Source organism: Gambusia affinis, linkage group LG20 (assembly GCF_019740435.1).
Source record: "Gambusia affinis linkage group LG20, SWU_Gaff_1.0, whole genome shotgun sequence".
Lineage (NCBI taxonomy): Eukaryota > Metazoa > Chordata > Actinopteri > Cyprinodontiformes > Poeciliidae > Gambusia > Gambusia affinis.
Genome location: NC_057887.1, coordinates 14,213,833 through 14,233,148, shown reverse-complemented (window position 1 = coordinate 14,233,148; position 19,316 = coordinate 14,213,833). Strand labels below are relative to the sequence as shown.

The window sequence follows — 19,316 nt, the reverse complement described above, 5'->3', positions numbered from 1 at the left end:
TATGGGTGAATTCAAATAAATAAATGTATGATATTTTTATTTATTCGTTGTGATTTGCCTGTAGAAAAATATTGACTGAATGGCTCCCCCACGTGGCAAATCTGCAAAATTTACAAAAGTACGTTTGAAGCTCAACAGGTTTGTTATTAGGTTTGGAAACCCAGACAGTCATTGGTGGAAACATCCTCGACCTCGAAGTACATTCTCTACCTTCCACGTATGAGTGATGTAGGAGAGATTATGACACAGACCCAAGCTGGGACAACTTTCAGTGGTCAGCATGAAGCGCACGTGCGATGTCACGTTGGGACCAAATTGCTCATCAGTGCGGACAGGCCGTCAGCAAGTTGCCCTGCGAGCAATTTCACCAGCACAATTTCAGCACAACTGGGACCATTATTGAACCGTTTCGTCCTAAAAAATAGTTTATTTATCGAAGAACTATTTCTGTGTCATGTCGATTGAAAGTAATTCCATAGAAGCAGATATTTTCTCGGAGAGCGGGGAAGAAAGTTCGTCATTTGGTTTTGGAGATGATCTGGAATTAAACCAGTTCGATGGGCTGCCCTTTTCCTCTCGGTACTACGAGTTACTGGAAAAGAGAAAGGCTCTTCCAGTGTGGAAGGTCAGGAGTAAGTTTGAAGATGCCCTAGAAAACAACCAGCTGGTTATTGTGTCTGGAGTAGCACAAACTGGCAGCAGTACGCAGGTAAGGCATTTTACCTTTAGAGAGAAACAAAGTCACTGATACATATCAGTGACTTTGTTTCTCATATATTCTTGAATCTCTTCAGGTTGGGGTTCTGTTGTCTGACCCCTGTATGTTAAAGGGCACTTTAGCCTGCTTCACGGTGTAGACGGGTTCTTGTTGAGCGATTTTCTTATTTTTCTGGTCTGGCAGTAGTCTGGTTTGGACATGAACAAAACAAAATATGGTGGTTCAGTTCATTCATGGGTTAACAAAGGGGGCAATTACAAATAGACAAATGGTTTTCGTTTGGCTGCAAGGCATATTTTCCTACTGGGGCAAAAATAAATTGATACTGACAACTGCCAAGTGGAGTATTCATCGAAAATGTTGGTAGAACAAGATAATTTTGATAGTTAGAATAAAATATGTATTTTCCAGGTACGTTTCCATAAAATGCATATCTTAAGCTACTGAAAAGGGCTTTACAAAGGCTATGTTAATGGATGTTCTTCATAACGTTGTCCAGGAGAACATCTATAACCCAGTATGCCTGTTTTTTCCCCCCCAGCATAATTCTGTGTGCACCTTCATATGGTTGCCGGATGCTCGATCCAAATTGGTTAGAAAAGAGAAAGTATTTCTTTTCCCCATGATTTGATACCATCATAAAGCTTCAACTTCCCTTGTTTGTGTGAGCAAAATCTGCCCAGCTCAGCAGATGTTATTGTCACAGAGCCTGCCCAATCTGCGGCCTGCCTGCTGGTTTGTCAGTCTGTACAAAGAATTTCAGCTGCCTTGTTGGGGGACCTCCTGCTGCTAAGCCCCAATCCGCTAGAGCTGCCACATGCTGCCGAAGCAATTTTGCACCATGAACAATAATGCTATCGGATCTTCTGCCACTATTTGTTTAGCTCATGCAAGAGTTCTTAATATAATCTTCAAAGCATGCTCTATATGTCAAAAAATGAAGTGATATGATTGGAAACACTGTAATGTTTATGGTGTGAACTTATTTTTGTTGAACATCTCCTTTCAGATTCCTCAGTGGTGTGCAGAGTTCTGTCTGTCCGCCCAGTTTCAGCATGGCGCGGTTGTGTGTACACAGACTAACAAAAAGCAAGCTGTGGATCTTGCTCTGCACGTGGCTGATGAAATGGATGTGAACATCGGTCATGAGGTTGGCTACACCATCCCTCTGGAGACCTGTTGCTCCTCTGACACTGTCCTAAGGTTTGTTGATGGTTATGTTTAGTTTCCCAACAAGCAGCAGTAGCATAACAACTTGGTGCAATATTTTGCAGTGCCATTGCAAAAGTATCCGCTTCTTCACATTTAATCATGTTACAGTCAGAAACTTCAGTTCATGTCACCAGCATTCCATGTGGTAGAACAGCAGAAAGTGTTGGAAGTCAAATTTAGAAACTGTGTCATATGTTTGTATTTATCCCCCATTTCTCTAACATGCCTGAATAAAATAACTTGTCCTCAACAGGTGGATATGTTGATTTTGTTGATCTTGTATTGTGTGTAATTTGACACAGGACAAATTAAGCATTGATCAGTGCTGATCAATGCTGGATCTGCATTGATCCAGCAGTTTTATGAAGGAGTCAGAGGTTTGTTAGAGAACACAAGTGAACAAACAGAATCACAAAGATCAAGGAAAACACACACACACAGAGTATTAAAAACTGTGTCAGAAATTAAGATCAACAAAATCTTTATTTCTGCAGAAAAAAAACAACTTTGCTATAAACCAGTTTGAAATGAGGTATAACATTCACTTTAATGGATAACATTTAAATGTAGTGATAATTTATAGTCAATTCGTCAGCCACGTATGTCAACATTTGTATTATGAGACCCCATTCATCCAAGATTTAATGTATGAAGTCATGACCAGGGTAAAAACTGTCAATCTCTAATCTTTCAGATATTGCACTGATGACATGTTGCTGAGAGAAATGATGTCAGACCCTTTTCTGGAACAATACGGAGTCATTATTATAGATCAGGCCCATGAAAGGACAGTTAGCACAGACATCCTGCTGGGTCTCCTCAAGAACATCCTCCTGCAGAGGCCGGAGATCAAGGTGGTGGTCCTCGCCATGTCCGCTGTGGTGGACAGGCTCTTGGGTCACTACGGAAGCGTCCCACTCATCAAACTAGAGATCTCTGGTTCTCCTGAGGTGGTGTATACCAAAATGAACAACAAAGACTATTTTTACCTTGCACTTGCACTGCTTCAGGAGATCCACCTTACCAAAGAGATTGGAAATGTCATTGTGTTTTTGGCATCAGAGGAGGTAAGATGTTTTTTGGGGTTTTTTTTCTGTTAATCCAAGAGCTGTTTGTTCAACCAAAAGTTGGTGCTTAAAATCTGTTTGAACAAGGGTTGAATGTAAATGTTTCTAAAAGGATGTCCGCAGAGCTTGGAGTATCATTCAAAGTGAGAGCCCCAGACTGGAAGATGGACTGGACCAAATCACACCAATCGTTTTGTGCCCAAGCCAGCAAGGGTCCTCACCTTTACTGATTGAACAAGCAGGCGCCACAAATTCCAAGAGGGTTTTTCTTTTGACCCATAAACAGGAGGCTGTGTGGTTGGCTGGGCAATCAGCCAACTTTGTCATTGACACAGGTGTCCAGAAAAAAATGGTAAAAGCATAACTTCTTCAAGAGATTTCAATAATGAAGTACTACAATGCTGATAGTACACTCTATATTTGTCTATCTTTTTATGAAGATTTACAATCCAAGAGCAAGAGCTTTCTCTGAGGTGCTTCAACCCATCAGTCAGTGTCAAGCAGATGTGCGCAAATGCCTGTGTTCATCAGCAGGTGGATCTTCCATCTTAAATTCTTTAGTCAATCTAAAGACTTCTGTTGTATGAATTCACATTTTTATCAAAATGTGCTTTGCTTTTATTAGGTAAATGTTTCCGACTGTATCCTGAATCGAGTCTACCCATGGCTGAAACCTACCCACAGATCCTGGACTGTAACATTACACCAACTGTCCTCTACCTAAAGAGAATGGAGATAGCTGGTCTTGGGCAGTGTCACTTTATCGAAAGACCAGGTAAGGCAGCCTACCAATCCAAATGAATTTGTGTAACATTTATATCTCTAAGTAACTGATTCTTACAAATAGCCTTTTCCTATTTTCCTAAAAGAGCACAGCCAAATTTGGTCTGGGTATCTGTTTGGGTTCATCCACCCATGGTTTAGCTGAATCAAGAGCTCAGCAACCAACTATTGTCTGCATTTTGCCCCAATTCCCAGTGTGAATAGAACAGATACAATGAGGCCAGTACATTAACAGTTATGCAATATAGTGCAGCACCAAAATCAAGTGAAATGGAGGTAAAAACCAAATAAACTAACATGTACCATTTCAAATCTGAATCAGTAGTTCTTAGACATTCCCACTTAGACTATGCCAAACCAATGTAAGGTTAATAGCATATCACCAATTTGACTTTGGCATAATAGATTTACACTATAGAGTAATGTTTTGTGTTGGACATCTGAGGAGGATGTGTGGTACACAAAGGAAAACAACCCACTGGTTATTGTCCCAAACTAGCGGGAGTATGCAGGTAAGATATTTAACCGGGACAGTGTCCTCAAAAATGTTTCATTAGAGGACCAACACACTGTGACTGACGCACATATTACTGTATTTTACCATGACATGGTTCCAAATATCTGCATGTATATAAGATCTGTGAAGTTGCCCTTAAAAAAACCTTTTTTTTTAACAGAAATAAAATAAATATATATATTTTATGTTTGTTTCTTTTGTGACAGATCCAGAAGGTCTCATGCAGGCCTTGGAGGAGCTGGACTACCTTGCAGCTTTAGACGATGATGGGAACTTGTCTGAAATTGGCATCATCATGTCTGAAATCCCTCTAGATCCTCAGATGGCTAAAGCTCTGTTAGCGTCCTGCGAGTTTGACTGCGTTAGTGAGATGCTGACAATCGCAGCCATGCTGTCAGGTATGCACAATCCACATGTTCAGCTTGAAAAAGTTTTGTTTCATTTTAGGAGCTTCTGTCGGTCTTTGTGTTTCAGCACCAAGCTGCTTCCTGCGGCCAGCTGGCAGCATGACCCAAGAGGCATTAAAGTGTCAGAGAAAGTTCCAACATCCTGAGGGCGATCACTTCACGCTCATAAATATCTACAATGCCTTCAAACAAAAACAAAAAGATCAATGTAAGTTGGAGTGCTATGAGTATAGAGTTCCATTTCTAAATTTGATGCAGTAAATTTTAAAACAATCCCACTCTGCAGTATTTTACAAAAAAATGTATGGCACTTCTTGAATTTGACTGAAATGATAAAAAGTGTGGAAAACATTGGTAATTCAACTTAAAAAAACTGAAGGTTATTGTATAGTACCATTATAGAGGGATGTGTCAAGTAGTTATTTAATCATATTTTAATTACAGTTGATGAAAAACCCAAGTTGTTTTTTTTTGTTCTTTTTAAGCAAAGTGGGAAAACTAAAGGTCAATCATCTAAATGTTGTGTACTCAAGACTTTTTGAAATCGTTTTAGACTTGAATGTGAAAACCTGGTGCCAAGATTATTTTCTGGATCATTCCGCCCTGAACATCGCTGACACTATTAGATCAGAGCTGTCTAGCACCCTGAACCGAATTGAGCTTCCCATTTCTGAACCGGCCTTTGGAACCAAGACAAACACTAACGACATAAAAAGAGCCCTCCTGGCTGGATTCTTCATGCAGGTAGGAAATAAAAGTATATCAGTGTTATCTCTTTGTACTCCGCAGCTTCATTCATTTTTATATTTTTCTTTTCATTTGCGGAGATTGCTCGAGATGTGGATGGATCGGGGAATTATCTCATTCTGACGAACAACCACGTGGCCCAGTTGCACCCGTTCTCTGGCTATGGAGTTCAGTCACACAAACTGGGACTACCAGAGTGGGTTGTCTTCAACGAATACGCCCTCTCTGAAAACAGCCTGAGAACAGTGTCGGAGATTTCCCCTCAAGTGTAAGTTTAGTTCAGCAGACATGTACATATGAATTATAAGCAAGGGTTCTGATACTTTTTTTTTGTTGTTGCAATTTTCTAACCTGGGCCTTTGAGCACAAGACATTTACCTTGAACCTACGTGTTAAGTAGTTGTAAGAACACAGATAGGAACAAGTACCTGCTTGTTGAACAAACATTGCAGCCCAGTTTTGAATCACTCATAGAATAAATGCAGATTCTTGGAAGCAAAGTTTTATTCTTTTATTTCTTTAAATATCCTAAAAATAAGTTTTTGGTAGTTGAATAATTGAAATTCATGTTCATTCTAAATTTGAAGTCATATAGAGACTGAAAAAGTAAGTAAAATAGCTGTTTTGAAGTTGTTTAATTGCTCATTTACTCAATAAGTCAGGATCAAAACACTGTTGGATAAACTGTTAAAGTCACGGAATGATTTTCTAAAGTACTTGAAATAGATATTATTCATTCAGAAAACCAGTACATTTATTGAACATTTTTGGACTTGTTCTATAGAACAAACCTAGGACAAACGTTTCCTTAATTATTCATATCTGGATATAACTTAGTTAAATTCAGACTATTTAAGACAGTGTAGGAACCCTTATAATTGCTCCTGTTTGCATTATTTAAAAAAAAAAAAAAAAAAAAGACTTAATACCTAGATTTTTTATTTTTGCTCTTTTATATGAACTCCATTTTTTGTAGTGTATATTTTAAATTTGATTTTGTGTTTTAGGTTCAATGAAATGGCACCGATGTACTTCTTCTACAATCTGCCCCCTAGTGAAAGCAAAGACATACTGCAAGACATGTTGGACTCTGAGGAATCCAGACGTTGCACAAAGAAACAAACCACAAACAGAAACAGTGACACTGACAGAAGCTGGGCAGCTGGAACACAAACTGACAAATGTGTGATTCAGTGAGCTGAAGCATATGGGTTGCAGTTTTGAAACGGATTACACAAGTAAAATATTTGTAGCAGATACAATCTACAGGGATTTTTTGTAGCCTGAAGGCTTTTGTAAACACTTCACAAATGACTAGAGAGCTGACATATTGAAAACGATATCAGTAATAAGTTCCAGTACGTAGATTTGTTACTTTTCCCAAGATATATCCCAGAGTACTCTGTATAAAATAACTAGATATCCCAAAAGTTATTTCAGATTAATAAGCTGTTATATTTTTGTCTAGATCAGCAAATGGCCTTAGGAATTGAAATGGAAAGACAACAATGAGCTCTTAATATTTCAGAGTTTTTTTTTCTTTTTTGCAAGATGTAATCAAGAAGCTTCTTTGAAAACTATTGAAGTAGACAAAACAGGATTTCAATATGAAAAGGATACATTTACTTCATTTGACTTAATTACAAGTTATGTGTAGTCTTAAAAGTTATTGTACAGTAAATTTATTCAGACAAATTAAACAGCTAGTCTTTTCGTTTCTGATGCCTTGTACTTTTTTAGCCACAAAAGCTCTTTTTAGAATAAGAAAGCCACCAATAGCAGCCGAGGTTTTAAACAGCCTTTTTGCATAATTTCCAGATTGTCTGAGTCTTGGCTCACACAGTCAGGTATTCCTTTAGTTTCTCCATTATAGCAGGCATTCTGTCCATAGGTATCACCATCACCGTCCTGAAAGGCTTCATGGGAACGTCGTCAAACGACCATCTGCCACTTAGACAGGAATCTGCATCCTCTTGGACTGAGTAGTGGAACTTTATGATGGCTTGCTGTAAAACAAAAGCTAAGAATCAGCTGAAAGCAGAGTCACTGAGTTTGGATTTTATTTGATCATTTGGTAATTCAGTAAAATATTTTGGCGAGTTTAATTCTTTTATAATTTACACCTCATGAATACCCAAGATCTGTTTCTCACAAAAGAAAATCTTATGTAAGCCCAACATAAAGCATTTTAATACACAGTCTGAGAAGTACATCCATGTACTGTATTGTATAATAGTTCAGTACTTGATCTTGAATGTGCTGATTTTGAACTAGGTAAACACAGAGAACCACAAACAGTTGATTTCCCAAATTGTCACAAGACACTTGGATCCAAGACACTTGGATTCAACCAGAGGAACCAACCTTTGGAGGTTGGTTCCAAAGGTTCCAACCTCTGGAACCTTAACTCAAAATGATCCAAGGACTTTGGCTCATTGAGCAATAGTTCATTCTTGTTCCTCCTTTGCCTGGATATGACAAGAAAGAGGAAATATGGCATCCACATCCTGGAGGACATGGTGGCTCTTGAAGCATCGACTCCTGTCTACACCTTCAGAATCTCCCTCCAACACACGAGCTTTTGCTGCACAATCATGTCAAAGCTGCACCTATCCATGTCACTCATGCACCTTCCATCACAGTTTGTCCTTCCACTCAACTTTCCACTAACCTTAGATGCAGAACTCTTTGAACAACCTTATTTAACAATAACCTTTTATGGCTTAACAAGTCCTAACAAGTCAACCTTCTTCCCCACACTAATGTAGGCAGTAACATTTGTCTTTTTGCTCCTACTTACATTTAATGACTTAACTGAATTTTTGGTTTTCATCAGCTGCGAGTTATAATCGAACAGGAATAAACAGTTCAAATATATCATGTCACTGTGCAATCTATACTACTTTCACATTTTGAATAAAACTACTAAAATGAACTAATTATTTCCGACTTATTGGGACCTGTAGATCCAATCTGGTTTAAATCTTCCACAGCTTGTATGATTTTTGACTGTACCTCATGAAAGAATTCCTCCTCTGCATTGACAAACATGTGCTCCTCTTTTGGAGCTTCTCCTCTGGCAGGAATGCTCTTGGTTGCCTCTTTGCAGGTCTTGCTGATCATCAGGCAGTAGTGACACCTCCCACTAGGTTTGTTTGTGCTCTGGGCTTCTGCCATTTCTTCCCTGAAAGTCAAAATCAATTTTCTTTCAACATTAGCCGATGTAAAATATTTGAGCCAGGAAGTGATGAGAAGTAAAACTGAGGACCCACTGTAGCTGTTTATGAAGAGGAAGGGCAATTTGTGGAGGTACGTTGATGAAGCGCTCGCTCAGCAGCAGACCCACAGGTTTGCTTATGTCGCTGAAGATCTTCTCGAGCTGTTCTGTTACGCTGTGAGGAGTGTTCTTCTCACACTGGTCCATTATCAGCTCCTTGACATCCTCCACACACTGCACACCCTGCAAAAAATAAATAAAAATAATAATTACCCATTACATTTAAAGATTTCAAAGCATTTTTAATTCCACAGTGTATCTTTCCCACACAAATTTAAAACCCATCTAAAGCATAAATACAGACATTAAGCATGAATTTATGGACAATATTTCTACACCGATCACACTTTAAACATGGTGATAAATATGAAAGAAAAGAGAGCAGAGAATCGGCTGGATGATTCAACTGAATGGTTGGTTTGATTTGTTGGGTGATTGTTTGACAGAAAATAACATTGATTGGATAAACAACATGTGCATGTACAGATGAATGATTGATTTTAGCACGGGACAATCATTCAGGGTTGTATATGTCTGCAATGTTACCTTTCTCTCTGTCAGGTTGAGCATAGTAATGAACCCAAACACTTCATCTGGATCATCATCATCATCACTGTCCTCTGGCACGTCAGCTTGCTGGAGCCAAACGAAGGGACACAGTTAACAGAAAGCAAGACAAAGCAAGTCAGATTAAAAAGCATGTAATGCAATGATAGACCCACCTTGATGACACTTCCAACGTGATTCTGCTGGATAATAATTTCAGTCATCTCTGATACGTCGACATGAGCCTTCAGGAAGAGCTGTGGCCAATGATAACAGAAGTAACATCAATAACAGGTCTCTCGGGCAGACCAGATTTTTCACATAAGTATACGGTCTCTTACCTGCTTTAACAGCTTCTTAATGCCGTTGAAATCATTGGTTGAAATAGCGTGAGCCTCAAAATCCACCATAACCTCCTGAAACAAAAAGTGGAAAAGATTAAAATTACAGACAGACAGTAATAGCCAAAAGCTTACGTGTTTAATCTAAGAAGTAAACACACAAACGTAAGAATGTGAAGCAAATTTCGCTAAACTATCGGATATCAAAGCAACAAAAAGTAAAAAGTTAAATAAGGTTCTTGTGGAGACCTCGTAAATAAACGGAAGATTCCAGCTAACAGGCTAAGGAGGCCATTTAAGTACATAATGAATTATTTGTTGTTTCACCTCATTAATTTCTTCATCGCTGACATCATCCGCAGATTCATCATCATCCTCGGGATTCTCATCCGAACTGTTCTCACTTTCTTCGGGATTTTTACCCAAGCCAACTGCTCTCCTCTTAGCCGAAGAAGCCATGCTTGCAAACGTGAAACACGTTTATTTTTTGGTGGGCGGGGAAAGGGTCATAGTTCAGGATATAGAAATAGAAAAGTAGAAGCCGCTATGATCCCTACGAAAGTATACGTCAACTCACGCATCCTTAGTTTTTTATGTATCTTTCTTAAAAGTGCCACTCGCAATATGGCAACAAGGTCGACGAGCGAAACAAACTCGTAGCTCTTGTACTCAGCTTCTATGCTCTTCGGAGTCCGCTGTTCAGCAAGAGCGAAGCAGAAGCTAAAGCCCTGAAGCCGCCATTTTGGCTCTAAACGTATAGGGTCGTCGCTCCTCGCTGAACAGGGGAGCCGCAATGTCGGCTAGACTGCAAACAGGAAATGGAATCAACTATTTTCCCTAACCGGGGAAGTCGCCGTTTATACGCTAACAAAATCATCTATACCGGGAAAAGTACAAACGTATATGACGCACGGTAACAATTTTTTCATTGGCATTTTAAAATTAACACTTGTTGAAGTGCTTTTGGATGCATCATTTACAGAAAAAAATTGCAATACGCCATCTTGAACACCCATTCCTGACCATACATGAAAACGTCTGTATGGATAGCTGAAGGTACGTTATATCTTGATTTTAGTCGAAAAGACAAAACCGTTTCTGGTTTGTCTATTTTTAACTATTCGGTATGATTATCTTAGTGCTTTAGATGCTAAAAACTTAATTGCTATGTAGTATCTGGAATAACTACTATCTTGCAGTATGTTCTCTTAGCTGTAGCTAATTTGTCACCAATTGTAAACAATAACAAACAGGCTGCAAAAACACTCAATGTATTCCAAAAATATCACTGTGTGTTTAACTTTAAAGTACAATAATTGTAATTTCTGTTTGCTGTTAGTGAATATTGCCAGTACTTGCTATTGTTAACCAGCACATTAAGGGTGAGTCAATAGCGTTATCAGTATGTGACAGTTTTAGGGAGTTACTGAATTATAAGAGCCTCCACACCCACTGTCAGTAGTCGTTTTTCAACTTTGGGTTTCTGTGTCTCGTTGTCCTTAAAATAAAAGAACTTAAAATCTTACTTTTACGTATTCTTAGTTATTTAGTGTTTTTTGCCAGGATGCATGTATTATTACTTAAAGAGCCGAGAGATGAGGAATCTGGACCTGATCCCTACATGAAGGTAGAAGCACACTTATCCAAATTCAGAAGAAACAGTAGTAATGTGATTAATGAAATGTTTTGGGGGTTTTTTATGTTATTTTCTGCATCTACAGGAATTGGAATCGCATGGACACAAAGCAACACTCATCCCTGTGTTGTCTTTTAAGTTTGTCTCATTAAACACATTCTCTGATAAGGTACGTTTCATCACAAAGGAATAAATATCTCCATCATAATATTTATACAAAGGAATAAGTATTATTCCTTTGTATTTATTATTACAAAGGAATAATAAATACACAGAAGTACATTGATGTTTGCAACCACTGTAAATACAACCTTTAATATGAGTACTATGTTAGAAATAAACTTTATAATAAATTTGTAAAAGAAACATGGGTTTTTAACAGGTTTTTAAAATAGAATGTATTGCTTTTGTTAGCTTTTCCAGCCAGAGAAACATGGTGGCCTGATCTTTACCAGTCCCAGAGCAGTGGAGGCTGTGAAGATGTGCTTAGACATGGGAGGAAGGAAAGAAGGTAAATTTATCCTATAAAATAAGCACATGCTTTAAGCATTAGGAGATATTTGTAGTGTGCTTCTCTGAAAGTTAAATTTTACATTATGATTGGCAAAACATGTCTTCTTCATCCAGAATGGAACAAATCCATTAAAGACAAATGGAACTCAAAATCCATATATGTGGTCGGGAAAGCAACTGCGGCATTAGGTAAGTTGTTGAGCACAATTTTCTTAAATCAGCGTTTCCTAAACTTTCCTAGTGGAAAGTGTACCTTATAAACTATTTATATCTGAGTGTGACACACTCACCAGGTGCTTGCATGTCTGCAAGCACCTGGTGCTTGCAGACATGTGTGAAGAGGTTTCAGTACGATCAGCCAGTTGTTAGACACAAGTGACAGATTGCTGTGACATACAGAAGCCCAATTTGGTCTTCAGATAACAAGCAGGTGGAAAACTTCCCAATGTTTGCTTAACTTCTCCATTGTCTATTTTTAAAAAGGCTGAGTTTACTTTCTTTGACATGTACACCGTTTTTATTTTTGCATCAATATGTAAAATTGAATGTTTTATCCTTGTTCGCTAGAAATACAATTTTTACTACAGTATTTTAACACAATCATTCTATTGTCGAAAAACTGTTACATGAAAACTTGACATAAATAAGATGATCTAGTTCAGGATGATCAGCATAAGGTTTGTGTTAATCTTTGTTCTGTTTGCGCTTTGCTCTGTGCAGCTCAAAGTCTGGGTCTGAAGCCCATAGGAGAGGACACAGGGACAGCTGATGTCCTATCACGTCTTATTATTGAAAGTATGATGTGCTCTGCACTGTTCTCTCACACTTATTAGGCAAATTGAAAATTTCTATTAAGCATTATGACGTGATTCTTCTTTCTGTCTTAGGAGAGGACACCAATATCCCACCGCTTTTTTTCCCCTGTGGCTCAATTAAAAGAGAAGTCTTGCCCACGGCTTTAAGGGAAAATGGTAAGCATTTTCTTCTATTTATGGACAATTAAAACTTAAGTCCGTAGATGCCCGCTGGGGTTAAGCTAATTAATGAGCTAATAAATGCACTACCTTTGTCACTGCAGGGATTTATTTCTTTGTTTCCAGGAGTTCCCTTAGAGACGCTGACTGTCTATCAAACGGCTGAACATCCAGATCTTGAGAAAAATCTGAAAAACTACTTCACAGAGCAGGTGAAACCAAACCTCTTAAAAAACCCATAAAAAAGCTTGTTTAATATATTATAAATAGTAACTTACTTATCTTTTCACAGGGAACTCCAGCAAGTATAGCTTTCTTTAGTCCATCCGGGGTGAGGTTTTGCCTGGAAGCAGTGCGAAGGCTGTCGGGTGAACAACTCAATGAAATAAAGGTATAGTTTCTTTATAATTGCTCACAAATAGATATGAGTCATTCACTGGTTCTTTTTTTCTAAAGAATTCCAAGTCAGAAAATACTATACCCATACTTACTTCTTATATTCATAATTACTTGCTTGCAGAAGTCTTCTATGCTTTTTCACATATTGTCACATTACCACCACAGCGTAGTTTGTTGGAATTTTATGTGATATGCCAACGCAAAGTCGCGCAAAATTTTAAAGTGAAAGTGTATTTTCAAATAAAAGGTGGGGTGTGCATTTGTATTCAGCCCCTTTTATAGTAGTGTCAAGAGTCCACCTGACTGTTATATACCCCAGTATAAATGGCCACATGTATTATCTGTTTTAGTTCATTTTAAATATCTCTTTTATCATAAGAAATGTAGTCCTGTGGTTCTAAATAAAACTCTAGATTTGCAAAAGAAGTAGAAACATTTCTCAAATGCCTTGCAAAATGTGATTTTATAAAGTATTGATTAAGGATCGCTGAATACAGATACATGCCTGAATCCCAATATTTGTGTCTGACTCAATTTGTTTGTAGTTTGCCGCCATCGGGGTGACTACACGAGACGCTATGACAGCAGAAGGCCTTTGTGTGAGCTGCACAGCTGAAAAGCCAACAGCGGAGCATTTGGCAGCAGCGATAGCCACGGCTCTACAGTGATCATCCTGAGGCACCTACTCTTAAATCCGACCAATCTATCTGTTGTCTGTCTTGTTCAATATTAGATAAAAATATCAAATCATGTTTGATAGTTTGCTGCTGATGTCACCATTGCTGGACTTAAAATTTGCACTGAAAAAATGTTTGTGTCATGAAGGTCAAGGAACTTTATTTTATTTCAAGCCTGTTAGTGTAAGATTAGTTTTTAAAATAAAGCTTGATTAATGTGATTAAAAATCCAAATGGCTAACTGTGTTTTGTTGAAAACAGGTGATGATGGCAAAGGTTCTTTACATCGTTTGTTGTTCACATGAAAGTGAGATCGTAACCCAGTCCACAAGTTAGCAAATGTTTATCTAAACAATTGGAGCATGAATAACACATTCAGTTGTATTCACTGAAGAGAAGTTTACTTTTCACACACAACTAAGGAAAGTGGCTCAAAGTGGGTGTGTAGAAACTCAAGACCTGCTTATAAAGCAGTGCTGCTTTGTGCTTGGACTGCTTACTTCCTCCACAAAAGTCAAAGAGTCGACTGGAAACACGATGCTGACTGTTATCCAGCTGATGCTTTTAGTTTTTCTGACAAACCCAAATCATGCTGAGAAACTTTTCCACAACCGGGATCATTCCGACATGCAGATTCCTAAATCTCACCGAGCTCCTGTCATAACAGACGAATATGAAGCGGAGGTAATTATTGAAATTTTATTTTTCCAATTTTACTGACAATTTGATAAAAGTTAAATTAAAAAAAAAGTGTAAGCTAACCTTAGTCAAATTTGCTGATGTGCTCATGGTACGTGTATTATGCTAACATTGGTGATACGCTAATATTAACAAACTCATTCCACATAAAAATTACAAGTAACAAAAGTCGCAGCCATAGTATTGTGAAAATACTCCTTGGTTTGATATTTAAATGGCTGCAGACAACAAAAAATAACTGAAAAACATGTCAGCAGGAAGATCTCAATATGCTTCATAGTATTTTTACAATAATTGTCTTGTGGCTATCCTTTTAGTTATTTCTTTCTAGGTATGGATTTATCAAACCACTCCAGCAGGAGGAGATCCAGATGAAACAAAGTGACATTTCCTTCAGTGATGACTTCTTGGATGACTTTCAAACTGCAATCCAAGAGGGAACCTCAGTGCCTCTTTCAAGGGACATACCTAAAACTAGTCATGGCGAGGTCCACAAAAGTGAATCCGAGAGTCAAGCATTTGTTTCAGCCCTTAAGGAGTTTCAAATGGTGTCTGGACTGCCTGTTACTGGAGCGTTTGATGATGCCACCAAGGATGCGATGAACAAACCAAGGTGTGGGGTTCCTGACAAGGAGATAGAACCAAATCCCCATGTTGTAATTGAGAGCATCGGTGGTGTGGAGTTAGAAAACAGTTGGAATGAAACTTTCAATGAGATTGACGGTAACAACACAGAAAACGGCATAATTGGCAGCTCGTCAAACTCTTCTGAAGATGAGATATTAAATTTTAACGATACAGAAAGCCTCCTGACTATTTCAAATGATACACACAAAAACAATAGTTTGGGTAATCCAACCGGAAACAGCAGCTGGACCTCAAGCCAGGGTCAACATCTGCAGAACGAAAAGCGTCACCTTGCTGATCTCATGTCAAAAAAAAGGCAAAAACGGGATTTGACTGAATCTGGGTACATGGCATTTTCTAAGGATGTTCTGAGGTGGCGGTTAATTGGAGAAGGTTACAGCAGCCAGCTGACTGTTGATGAGCAGAGATACATCTTCAGGTTGGCCTTCAGAATGTGGAGTGAGGTGTCTCCGCTGGAATTTGTTGAAGATACCTGGTCACCATTGGAGGATGTTGATATCAAGCTGGGCTTTGGCACAGGTGGGCATTAGTCAGTATTTCATATACTCACTTTGTCATAATGTATTTTGTATAATTTACTCGGTTTTAGTAATGTCTGTCACTCTGTAGTAAACCTTTGAGGAAGAGTATTTTGCAGCCACAAACTTAAATGTGTTTAATCAAAATTGTGACTAAAAGGCTTAAAATATTTTCAGGTCAGATGAAACCAAAATGGATGTTTCTAGCCAATATTCAAAAGGTGATGTGAAAATATACTCTGCTGCAAGAAAACAGTTCACATCAAAGCATATTTACGCATTAGGATGACTCATTCAAAGTCCAGACCTAAATCTAACCGAGTGGCAAGATTTTAAAACAGTGATGTTCACAGTTGGTCTTTATCCAAACTGATTAAGCTTGAACTGTTTGGCAAGTGTTTCAGTCTGTAGATGTGAAAAGACCAAAGGACTTTGAGAGATGCTCACAGCAAAAGAAATTTGTCAAGTCAAGAATATGTTTTATCAGTTAACAAGTATGAAAATAGGTAAACTGAGGATGGAAAAAAGGAATTTCTGGGAAATAAATGTATTATTTTGCATTAATAAATACTTACAGGAATCACAATATGGCTTTGATTTTGTCAGTGATAAAACAGGATTTTTTTTTTGGGGGGGGGGGTTGTAATAGTGGTTTTTACAGATTAAAAATTATGCTTTAAAAATATCTTTGTTTATTGTAGAATAATTCAATCAAACTAACTACTGCAGATTTTAAAATAAAGCTGACAAAGTTAACAAGAATTAATCAAATATTTATTTGATGCCTAATTGAAAATCAGTTTTTAGTTTTTGAAAATCATTGTTTAGTTTTTGAATTATTTTATAATTTGTAGAAATGACAGAGTCAAAGCTTACTGGAAAGTCTGGAATCTTATGTAAACTGTAGATAAAACTAACAAATCTAAGTCTGAAAAATGTGTAATAATTTCATTTAAAAAAAATAGGATTCATTTTGGCTTTTCTTCATCTTTTTCTTCACATTTTCCCTTCTTCACAGGAAGACATCTGGGATGTAATCAAAAGTTTGATGGTACTGGTCAGGAATTTGCCCATGCGTGGTTCCTGGGAGATATCCATTTTGATGATGATGAGTATTTCACTGGTCCCAGTTCTCACACTGGTATAAGCCTCCTTAAAGTAAGTAAGCGTGCTGAGTGTAGCCAATTACTGGAAAATCAAGAAGGTGACTGACTGCCCCCTTCATATCCTTTCTCTTAGGTAGCAGTTCATGAGATCGGCCATGTTTTGGGGCTGCCTCATATCTACAGGCCTGGATCCATAATGCAGCCCAGCTATCTGCCCTATGAATCCAGCTTTGAGATGGACTGGATGGACAGGAAAGCTATTCAGCATCTATATGGTGCTCTTATATTAACACTTCTTGGACACACTCAGCTAAAATTCCCAATAGATTCAGCTTGGGATAGAGATATATATTATATGAGATTTCTGTTCACGTTTGACCCCAGGTGGGTGTAAAGGCCGGTTCAGCACTGTGTTTGACTGGATCAGGAAAGAGAAGACGCCCTACGGGGACATAAGGATCCGCTTCAACACGTACTTCATGAGAGATGGCTGGTACTGGCTGTACGAGAACAGAAACAACAGGACACGATACGGGGACCCAGTCGCGCTGCAAATTGGCTGGCATGGGATTCCCAGTGATGGAGTAGATGCATACGTACACGTGTGGTCCAGAAAAAGAGAGGCTATTTATTTCTTTAGAGGTAGAGAAAGTATTTAATTTCCACTGTTTTCTAAAAGTGAAACATTTGATGGAAGTCTGTGTGACAGCCTGTCACTGTTGAAGGTCTGCAGTTCTGGAGATACGACAATGAGAACGACCGGGTGTTTAGACACGACTCTGAGGGTCGCCGGTATCCGAGGCTAATTTCTGAGGGCTTCCCAGGGATTCCCAGTCCTATTGACTCAGCCTTTTATGACAGGAGAGACTCCCACATCTACTTCTTCAGAAGAACTCAAGTAAGAAACATATGTTTGGATTTATTTGAGGGAGTCTAATTAAAATGCGCGTCTCACTTGTTATTCTATTTTCTTTCTACTTCCTTTATGGCTGGTTTATACCATAAAATAAATGAAAATTGAAGCCTACTGAAAAATGTGTTCAAAACACACATATAGGGCGTGCTGTGTGGCGTAGGGGATAGCGCGACCCACATTTGGAGGCCTTCAGTCCTCGACGCGGCGGTTCTATTCCCGGACCCAGCTGACGTTTGCCCCTTTTCCCCCCTTTCCTGTCAGCGTACTTTCGAATAAGGGACACTAAAGCCCACAAAATACCCCCTGGTGGGGGAAAAAAAAACATACAGTATGTCTAAGCTGTATATGTCACATCTGCTTAAACCTCTTTGCTCAGCAGGAAACTGAATGAAGCATGTGTATATTGGCAGTTAACTAAGTGCAGTTTAATTATTTAACCTTGGCAGTAAAAGTCAAAGCAAGGGGAGAACAGATTATTAAATGACATCACCCAATCATTTAAATCTTTAACAATACAACAGCTGGTAGAACGAAAATTATATCTTGTAAAGAGCACAGGCTAATTGTTTTTTTAGAGTCCTTTGGGAACGTATTCAAGCAGAAAAAAGTCCTACACTTTCTCTGTTATTTGTAATTAATCAGATCTCTGTTTGCGAAATGATTTAACTCTCCGTCTGAACAGGTGTATGCATTCAGCGTGGAAACAAACAGCTTGGCGAGTGGCTTCCCCAAACACATCCGAGATGTTTTCCCTCCAGTGGAGAGCGGAGACCATCCAGATGGCAGCATCGACGCTGCCTACTTCTCCTACTCCCACAATGCCCTCTTTCTGCTCAAGGGTACGCGCTTCTGGCGAGTGGTGGGCAGCCGCGAACGCTGGCGCCGGCCCTTTCTGCCGCGAAATGGCTTGATGCCACACAAGGAGGTGGATCAGCAGTGGTTCGACATCTGCGATGTTCATCCCACCTCGCTCAAACTAAGCCGCTGATGGGGGGCTGCAGCAGAGATAAAACACACCACTCATGTTTACAAATGTATTCTGCTGCTTTACCTTCAGGGATGTTATTTTTTATGTGTGTGTGTGATGTCGGCTGTGTAATCTTTTCAAAAAGACATAAACAACTCTGTTGGCATGTTTTCACTCAAGTGTGCTGAAATTTATGGAACAGCTGCTGTTAGTTTCTCTTTTATTCATTAGAGATGCAGATAGATTTACAAAAGATGCGTTTTGTTCAAACGTGTAGAGCGTCGACGTGAATAAACGTGTTAGAGTATTTACTTATTCTTTTGTGTTTTATTTTAAGTGATTTGAAGCAAAGCTGTTGCCATCAATAGTTATGAGCCTTTTTCCAAAAGAAATTAAAGATCAAACATTTTTTTCATTACATAAGAAAAATGTATTTTTCATAGGAACACAGAAGACATGAAGTAAACATTTGGTTGTTAATTAGTGAGTCCCTTTCAGCAAGTAAACAGTTTGGTAATTAGTCTCAGTTTTTGTTTGGGGCTAATTTTTTCTCCAAAGTTTTTTTTAGTTTTTTAATTTATTTTAGTGACTGTGAGAAATAGGAGGTATTTGAAGGGACTTTAGATGCCTTTTCTATTGTAACTATCA

General features: G+C 38.5%; 4 protein-coding genes across 7 annotated transcripts; 3 read left to right on the top strand and 1 right to left on the bottom strand.

Moving 5' to 3' along the window:
* Positions 1-141: 141 nt before the first annotated feature.
* On the top strand, positions 142-6,822 carry dhx32a (DEAH (Asp-Glu-Ala-His) box polypeptide 32a). Its single transcript, XM_044103774.1, has 11 exons — positions 142-709; positions 1,728-1,921; positions 2,625-2,997; positions 3,110-3,349; positions 3,438-3,531; positions 3,623-3,772; positions 4,504-4,695; positions 4,772-4,912; positions 5,258-5,448; positions 5,532-5,719; positions 6,459-6,822. The coding sequence occupies exons 1-11, from the start codon at positions 455-457 to the stop codon at positions 6,646-6,648; spliced, it is 2,208 nt and encodes a 735-aa protein (XP_043959709.1). The 5' UTR covers positions 142-454; the 3' UTR covers positions 6,649-6,822.
* Positions 6,823-7,059: 237 nt separating this feature from the next.
* LOC122823790 (BRCA2 and CDKN1A interacting protein) lies at positions 7,060-10,384 on the bottom strand. Of its 2 annotated transcripts, none has more exons than XM_044103775.1 (7): positions 9,943-10,384; positions 9,616-9,690; positions 9,451-9,531; positions 9,275-9,364; positions 8,724-8,911; positions 8,467-8,635; positions 7,060-7,457 (listed from the first exon to the last, which is right to left on the bottom strand). In XM_044103775.1, the coding sequence occupies exons 1-7, from the start codon at positions 10,072-10,074 to the stop codon at positions 7,287-7,289; spliced, it is 906 nt and encodes a 301-aa protein (XP_043959710.1). In that variant the 5' UTR covers positions 10,075-10,384; the 3' UTR covers positions 7,060-7,286. The 2 variants fall into 2 exon arrangements, with proteins under 2 accessions (XP_043959710.1, XP_043959711.1); XM_044103776.1 differs by lacking the exon at positions 7,060-7,457 and adding an exon at positions 7,696-7,776 and having other exon boundaries at positions 8,402-8,635.
* A 43-nt stretch (positions 10,385-10,427) lies between these two features.
* uros (uroporphyrinogen III synthase) lies at positions 10,428-14,043 on the top strand. 3 transcript variants are annotated; one of them, XM_044103778.1, is made up of 11 exons: positions 10,428-10,514; positions 10,598-10,671; positions 11,166-11,242; positions 11,337-11,420; positions 11,666-11,762; positions 11,879-11,953; positions 12,485-12,559; positions 12,652-12,735; positions 12,865-12,950; positions 13,031-13,129; positions 13,683-14,043. In XM_044103778.1, exons 2-11 carry the CDS (start codon positions 10,644-10,646, stop codon positions 13,803-13,805), a joined length of 828 nt encoding a protein of 275 aa, XP_043959713.1. In that variant the 5' UTR covers positions 10,428-10,514; positions 10,598-10,643; the 3' UTR covers positions 13,806-14,043. The 3 variants fall into 3 exon arrangements, with proteins under 3 accessions (XP_043959713.1, XP_043959715.1, XP_043959714.1); XM_044103780.1 differs by lacking the exon at positions 10,428-10,514 and having other exon boundaries at positions 10,557-10,671; positions 11,179-11,242; XM_044103779.1 differs by lacking the exons at positions 10,428-10,514; positions 10,598-10,671 and adding an exon at positions 10,682-10,997.
* Positions 14,044-15,487: 1,444 nt separating this feature from the next.
* mmp21 (matrix metallopeptidase 21) lies at positions 15,488-18,689 on the top strand. The gene is made up of 6 exons (XM_044103143.1): positions 15,488-15,680; positions 16,698-16,837; positions 16,919-17,060; positions 17,170-17,381; positions 17,495-17,683; positions 18,384-18,689. The coding sequence occupies exons 1-6, from the start codon at positions 15,488-15,490 to the stop codon at positions 18,687-18,689; spliced, it is 1,182 nt and encodes a 393-aa protein (XP_043959078.1).
* The last annotated feature ends 627 nt before the right edge of the window (positions 18,690-19,316 follow it).

What these genes read in the sequence shown, in the direction of transcription:
- dhx32a (XM_044103774.1), top strand. Translation starts at nt 455, where the DNA reads ATGTCGATTGAAAGTAATTCCATAGAAGCAGATATTTTCTCGGAGAGC. An exon ending in TCCTCTGACACTGTCCTAAG is followed by an intron (nt 1,922 to 2,624) that starts GTTTGTTGATGG and finishes CTAATCTTTCAG; the next exon opens with ATATTGCACTGATGACATGT. An exon ending in CAGGTGTCCAGAAAAAAATG is followed by an intron (nt 3,350 to 3,437) that starts GTAAAAGCATAA and finishes CTTTTTATGAAG; the next exon opens with ATTTACAATCCAAGAGCAAG.
- LOC122823790 (XM_044103775.1), bottom strand. Translation starts at nt 10,074, where the DNA reads ATGGCTTCTTCGGCTAAGAGGAGAGCAGTTGGCTTGGGTAAAAATCCC. An exon ending in ACGTTGGAAGTGTCATCAAG is followed by an intron (nt 9,365 to 9,450) that starts GTGGGTCTATCA and finishes GTTTGGCTCCAG; the next exon opens with CAAGCTGACGTGCCAGAGGA. An exon ending in CCTCTTCATAAACAGCTACA is followed by an intron (nt 8,636 to 8,723) that starts GTGGGTCCTCAG and finishes TTTGACTTTCAG; the next exon opens with GGAAGAAATGGCAGAAGCCC.
- uros (XM_044103778.1), top strand. Translation starts at nt 10,644, where the DNA reads ATGAAAACGTCTGTATGGATAGCTGAAG. An exon ending in CACGGCTTTAAGGGAAAATG is followed by an intron (nt 12,736 to 12,864) that starts GTAAGCATTTTC and finishes CTTTGTTTCCAG; the next exon opens with GAGTTCCCTTAGAGACGCTG. An exon ending in AACAACTCAATGAAATAAAG is followed by an intron (nt 13,130 to 13,682) that starts GTATAGTTTCTT and finishes ATTTGTTTGTAG; the next exon opens with TTTGCCGCCATCGGGGTGAC.
- mmp21 (XM_044103143.1), top strand. Translation starts at nt 15,488, where the DNA reads ATGGCATTTTCTAAGGATGTTCTGAGGTGGCGGTTAATTGGAGAAGGT. An exon ending in AGCTATTCAGCATCTATATG is followed by an intron (nt 17,061 to 17,169) that starts GTGCTCTTATAT and finishes GTTTGACCCCAG; the next exon opens with GTGGGTGTAAAGGCCGGTTC. An exon ending in GTGATGGAGTAGATGCATAC is followed by an intron (nt 17,382 to 17,494) that starts GTACACGTGTGG and finishes TCTGTGTGACAG; the next exon opens with CCTGTCACTGTTGAAGGTCT.